This window comes from Mirounga angustirostris, unplaced genomic scaffold (assembly GCF_029215605.1).
Source record: "Mirounga angustirostris isolate CCGP_5_RB_7025 unplaced genomic scaffold, mMirAng1.0.hap1 SCAF_36, whole genome shotgun sequence".
Taxonomy (NCBI): domain Eukaryota; kingdom Metazoa; phylum Chordata; class Mammalia; order Carnivora; family Phocidae; genus Mirounga; species Mirounga angustirostris.
The window spans coordinates 326,224-332,866 of NW_026991744.1; the positions used below are offsets into that span (position 1 = coordinate 326,224).

The 6,643-nt window shown below is 42.9% G+C and overlaps 1 protein-coding gene across 1 annotated transcript; it reads left to right on the plus strand.

Moving 5' to 3' along the window:
• Positions 1-749: 749 nt before the first annotated feature.
• On the plus strand, positions 750-6,162 carry LOC135363159 (rho GTPase-activating protein 20-like). The gene is made up of 3 exons (XM_064583847.1): positions 750-2,293; positions 3,677-3,838; positions 5,338-6,162. The coding sequence occupies exons 1-3, from the start codon at positions 2,252-2,254 to the stop codon at positions 5,449-5,451; spliced, it is 318 nt and encodes a 105-aa protein (XP_064439917.1). The 5' UTR covers positions 750-2,251; the 3' UTR covers positions 5,452-6,162.
• The last annotated feature ends 481 nt before the right edge of the window (positions 6,163-6,643 follow it).

Here is a 6,643-nt window from a genome sequence, read left to right on the forward strand (position 1 = left end):
GATATGTATTTATTTGAGAGAGGGAAAGAGAGAGCGTGAGCGGGGCAGGGGCAGAAGAAGAGGGAGAGGGAGAGGGAGAAGCCCAAGCCCATTCCCCGCTGAGCACGGAGCCCAAAGTTGGCTCCATGTGGGGCTGCATCGCACCACCGTGAGATCGTGATCTGCGCCACAATCAAGAGTCAGACGCCCAACTGAGGGGCCCCGAAATTTATCCTAGGCTTAAAGACATAACCACTGATCCCAAAATGTTAGCTCTTAAACTAGGCCACGCATTATAACTTTAGCCCACGGATGGGCAGTATTTTAAAATGTGTACCCAAAGTACACAGGAAAGTATCACTCTTTCTAAGTTATTTCTGAGAGAACTCTGGTTTCTATGTGTTTCTGTTTCTTTGTGTTTTTTTTAAACTTTTATTTATTTACTTGACTGAGAGAGTCACAGCGAGAGAGGGAACACAAGCAGGGGGAGTGGGAGAGGGAGAAGCAGGCTTCCCGCTGAGCAGGGAGCCCGATGTAGGGCTGATCCCAGCACCCTGGGATTATGACCTGAGCCGAACGCAGACGCTTAACCGACTGAGCCACCCAGGCGCCCCTGGTTTCTACGTATTTTTATCAACTCTGAATTTTTCTGAGAAGTCCTTCCCATTTTTTCTTAGATCCAAGGTCTGTATACAAAATGTGATTTATAACTATGCCCTATGGAAAAGAGCACCCCATTCTTGTCTTTTTGTGTTACAGATTTGTCTTGTACAATTTCTCATTGAAAATTGCCTCAGGATATTTGGAGAAGACATCACTTCCCTCTTGGGCGAGAACTCAATGAGTCGTGGTAACAGCGAGAAGGCTGCAGGTACCGGGAGTAATTTAATTGGCTTTAGTGAGAAGCAGACAGCAATGTTTCCAGGGGTCATGGGAGATGTTCTGGAGCCCAGAGCATCGCCAGGGCAAGGATTTCCATGTGCTCCTTCTTCCGAAGGCTGGCTCACTGATCGGGGGAGGTTCCACACTGTTGTGAGACCAAAGAAAGGACAAGATGAGATGTCTGACTTAAAGAAGTTTCTAGTGTAGATCATAAGGGCATTAGGACACTTCATGGTATGCTACAGTGTTTGGGAATTTTTTCTAACAAAATTCTAAATGGGTTCTCTCTCTCTCTCTATATATATACACATATATATATATAACATCATATATATGTAGTTATATATATATAATATATAATTAGATACTTATTCTATATAAATATATAATCATAATATATATATTTATGTATATTAGATGTGCTCTGGTTGAAGCCAGAGCAAGGGGCCTTTCTTCCCCTCCCTCCTCTTTTGGCTCAGGGGCTCTTGAGGCACCACAGGAATCCAGTGCCCTTTGAAACGGGTTGAAAAGAACTGGCATCATTGAGAAAAAAGGACTTGACTTGATGTCAAACAACCTCTCCAGAGTGTAAATTCCTATGCCCCCATTTACCAGCTATATTATATTTGGCCAGTTATTCCAGCTCAGCATCAGTTTATTCATCTCTAAAATGTAGATAAAAATAATGTCTAAATCTTAGAATTGTGGTAAACACTCTATAAGATGATGGATGTAATCCAAGAAAAACCCATTAATAGGAGTAGCAGAAGTGCTCCTGACACCAGAGGTAGTATGATTTGAGCCTAGCTAATCACAGCTACCTGGCAGCAGTCCACCTTAGAAGGTAGACTTTCGATTCAGAACCTGGAGACACGTATCATCAATCCCTCCATATTTCTGACATTTCTTGGTTTTATGATGCTTACCACATTGCTTTGAGGAAATCTATAGGAAAATACAAGTCATTAGGAATTAAGATGAGCCTGGAGCACATGGGTGGCTCAGTTGTTAAGTGTCTGCCTTCAGCTCAGGTCATGATCCGGGGGTCCTGGAATCGACCCCCGCGTTGGGCTCCCTGCTCTGAGGGAAGCCTGCTTCTCCCTCTCCCCCTCCCCCTGCTTGTGTTCCCTCTCTCGTTGTCTCTCTCCCTCTGTCAAAATATGAATAAAATCTGTAAAAAAAAAAAAAAAAAGGAAAAAGAAGGTTCAGCATATTAAACAACAACTACTACTACTAGTACTCTCTCTTCTTCTTAGACTCCGGCCGGAAGACTGTGAAAAGCCATTTTTTCAGAGACAGGGCCTTTTGGTGGGGCTCCCGCACTTGCCAGCTCACCCAGTGCACAGCCCCACCTTCCGCAAAGCCAGGACAGCTCTTTGGAGTTTCCCTCATGGATATCTGTGATAAAGACAACCTGCCCTTTCCAATTCTGGTAGGTCATCTCCTTTTGGTCTTCTATAGCCCTCCTGAGGAGCGGAAACTGAAAGGCCAAGCGTCCTCATCCAAATCTATCCCCAAATGGAGAAGTCATTACATAGTCCCTGGCTTTGGCAGAGAAGCTCTGTTACTGTTATTTCAAAGAACAGAATCTGATTTAGGTCCAGCAGACTCATGAGGCAAATACAAAAGGAAAAGACATTCTTGTCCATTCCACTTCTGTCTTCTTTCCACAAAGACCCATGGAGGCCTGTTCAGATCAGTCAAAATGGACTCTGTGTATGTGAGTCTCTGAGAGTCCACCTCATCTTCACACTCTCCCTTCATTGCCTTCCTGCTCACATGAGTCTCAAGTCTCCTTCAGCAGAGTCTACTCAGTCTAACAACTGCAAACATCTGACACGAGCATAGACTCATCCTCTGGCAAATAGGAATCTGTTAATCCTAACAGAGTATGGCAAATGAAAGCCACAGAGTTTGGCCCGTGTTATCTCAAACTGCTGTAGTGAATTGTCAGTGTGTACATTCACTGAGTATTCGGTATCTCTGCAAGCACTGTACGGTATGTAGGGAACGTTCTGCTAGCTATGAAGAAATATATCACCTTAGCTAGCATGTTACCTGCTAGCTACTACCCCAGGTCCATGCATCACGGCAAATTTAGGGGCTACCTAGGATTATCATCCTCCGCACTGCCTAAACGAATCAGAAAAGCCTCAGTACAGGATGTATGTGCCCCAGCTCACACAATAGATAAGTAGCATAATAGACTTCAGATCTGTTGGATTCCCTGAGTCCAGCCCTTATTATGTTTCTACACAGCAGGGAGTGGACATGAAGATAGAGCAAAAGACAATTTAAGACTCATGAGAAGGGAGGGTAATCAGAGAAGGACAAGAGAGTTTCTGAGCCTGACTTTAAAAGAGGGAAGGAAATAGAACAAGTAGGAAAGGAGTATAGAGTCACTTAAAGAGAAATAAACAAATGGGAAATGAGTATTTCCTAAATAGACTTCCATACTTGGGGAAGAGCTTCTATGTAGGGAATAATTAGAAAAAAATGCTAAAGTAGGAAACAGATGGTGATTCCCCAAAGGCTTTGAAGCAGAGAAGTTTGATTTAAAAGTGGAAACTCAGTGGATAGGAAAATCTGATTAAAAGAAGTGTTTAAAATGTTTCAGTGTATGACTGTAAAATGGATATTTGGGTAGAAAGTATATAGAGAGACACTGAAAAAAAAAAAAATCTAAATTGACTTTAGTCCTTCCAGCTCAAAAACAGTGTACCATTACATTCCCCTCCTCTTTCAAAACGGAGGCAAGCTTGTGCTCTGCGTTTTTGGATATGAGATGCCATATACTTTTCTTTTCTTCCTACAGGATATGCTTTCCTTTATTAATCAAAAAGGGCCACTCACAGAAGGCGTCTTCCGCAAATCAGCCAATATAAAATCCTGCAGAGTCCTAAAGAAAAAACTAAATTCTGGGGTCAAAGTGAACCCGTACAGCGAATCTGTTCATGTGGTCGCATCCGTCTTAAAGGTAGGGAAGGTTCTAGCATTATCCACACGTGAGTAACTGAAGCTATGATTGGTGTCCTTCATCATGACTGCTCAAGAACTGTAATGGGCATAATAGATTAAGAACCTGACAAGCTGAAAATGCTTGAGAAAATCAAAATTTAAGGAAGCTACTTTAGGAGTTAAAAGCCCCATGTGTTAGAAATACTTTCTGTTTTCACTACACACCGCCCTCCCCACCTCCACTCCTGAAGACTCCATGCAAAATACTAATACTGAAATGACTACTAGTCATGATAATAAATTTCAAAATACGCACTGACACAAACACACTGTTTACCGAAGCAGACATCCTCACCACCCTGCTAATGATGGCAAAGTTTCCAAAAGAAATAGAGCAGGGAAAAAATTTAATCCATCCACCTTGGCACTAATTAACAGCTCTGAACAACCCTATGTTAATGTAGTAATGAGTACAGTCTTTGAATCTCAGTCACATTTGGTCTTTCCTTGTCCCCCGTTAATGTTCGAAGATGTGATAAATAGCAAATGACTTAGGTAACCACTCCTACTCTGGGACCATAGTGATATCCAGTAGTATACATGTAGGCATTGGGAGACAGGAGAAGAATGATGATACACTAGGTAGCAAGATGAGCGTTGCCCTCTGTAAGGTGCACACATGGAATCGATTTTTTAGCAAGAGTTAGGAGGTTCCTTCCTGATTCTGTGTTATCAGCACCGACTAGGAAGAGGGTGTGCACTTGTGGGTATGGTGCTTAGACATTTCTAAAGTTTTCTCTTCCTGAAGTTGACGGATCTTGGTGGAGAATCAGACTCTGCAACCTTGGCCTTGATAATATCATGGCAAACTAACCGGACAATTGTCCTAAACTAGAAATGAATCTATCCTCAGGACCACAGTGAGTCTGCCATTAGACTCTCGACTTTTAGACAGTTAAGAAAAGGAAGAATGAAGCAATTGTGAGAGTAGCTTTCTTCCAGGGAGCACACATACCCCGAGCGAGAAGACCTAGTTCTTTCCTAATATGTGTGCAAGAGCCCACCTGTTTGTGTTTTGATTGTTTCAGGCCTTTTCTTGCTAGAATTAAGAGCTAGCACTTTGTCTAAAACAAGCAACATGGGTATGTGTATTTCTGTCCAGGAAGCTAATAGGATTTAGGATGGTCTATAGCCAGACCCTGTCAGTTTGTGGTACTTTGCAAAAAAAGCACACACAAAAAATAAGTTCCAGAGGATAGAAGGGAGCTTTATCTTCATTTCCACCACAGGCTAAGCTCTGCTTTTATGCCTCTAAGTTTTAGCGGGAGAAAATCCAAGCACCTGCTCCTGCGTGTGCAAGTCAATGGAGACTCAGAGCCGAGCTCCGTGGGGGTCCCAGTTTGGGTATCTGTGAAGGAAGTGGGGGCTGAACTGAATTTTTTAACTACATATTTTCTCTGGAATATTTCCAATAAATATTTTCTACAATATATATACATATTTTTTTATCTCCATAAGGACTTTCTTAGAAATATCGAAGGAAGTATATTTTTATCCGATCTCTATGACAAATGGCTCAGTGTTATTGATCAAGGCAACAAAGAGGAGAAGATAACTGCAGCCCAGAGGTAATGATGCCATAATTACTCTACTCTGGTCACATCTCCAAAATACACCCAACATACTATCAGGAAAACATTGGCTTACGTTTTGCAGCTTTGCCTACTAAAATCATGACCAACGCCAAAGAGTTTCAATTCTTCACACCCATGGGGTCCAGCTTCAGAATAGAGGCATGCTTTAGGGCTATTATTGTTCTTCTCCTGATCTTATTAATGTGGACTCCTTGGCCATTTTACCCCTTCTGGATCCATGAAAGTGGTAGACGAAATTCCCTGGTCCAAGACAGATGCTAGAGCATTGACTTCCAGGGCTATGACCTTAAAAGTCTGTGAAACATTTAACTAAGCAGAGAAGTTGTTATCTGGCTCAGGAACTGAATTCAGTGCAACAATTTTGTATACCTTCATGCCTGGAACTCTGCTAGAGCGGGTTGTGTGCTAGATATACAAGGATGTATCCTGTTCCCTGTCTCTGTTTTTCCAACCTCTTAAGTGGGATCACTTGCCTAATTTAAAAGTGTGTTTTTCTGACTTTAGGCTTTTAGCCCAGCTGCCAAGAGCAAATGTTGTTCTCTTTCGATACCTTTTTGGAGTGCTATACAACATTGAGCAACATTCGTCATCCAATCAGATGACAGCTTATAATTTATCCGTTTGTATAGCCCCAAGTGTTCTTTACCCACCTGATTCCGGCAGCTTGGAATTGGAAGACAACTTGATAAGAAAGGTAATGAGAGGTCTCATTCTTGTCCCCCAGGGGGTAGAATCCCTACTTTGAACCAGACAAGTGCAGTAGTAACTCTGACGGATGGAACTTTGTGAAGTGCACATTTTCATTAGGCCCCTGTGGAGTGGCAGAGTTCTTTATCCTACTCTGGCGGGGTCTGGGAAGGGGTGTCGTTAAACGGGAAACTCGGAGCAGTCGAGTCACTTCTTCCCCCTCCAGGAGACTAAACACTAGACTGATTAACGAGAGAGAGAAGAGTCGTGTGATACGATAGGAAAGAACCTGGGCTTTGGAGCTTCACCAGTCAAGGTTCAACTCTCAGCCTAATCCCTGAGGGACTCGTAACCTTGGGCAAAGCCATGGTTTCCTCACTACACAATGGCGACAACAGCCAGCTCCTCCGGTCATCACTGGCACATCCTGGGTAGCTTGGGCAATATGAGCCCCCATGCCTCCAAACACATTGGCCTTCCTC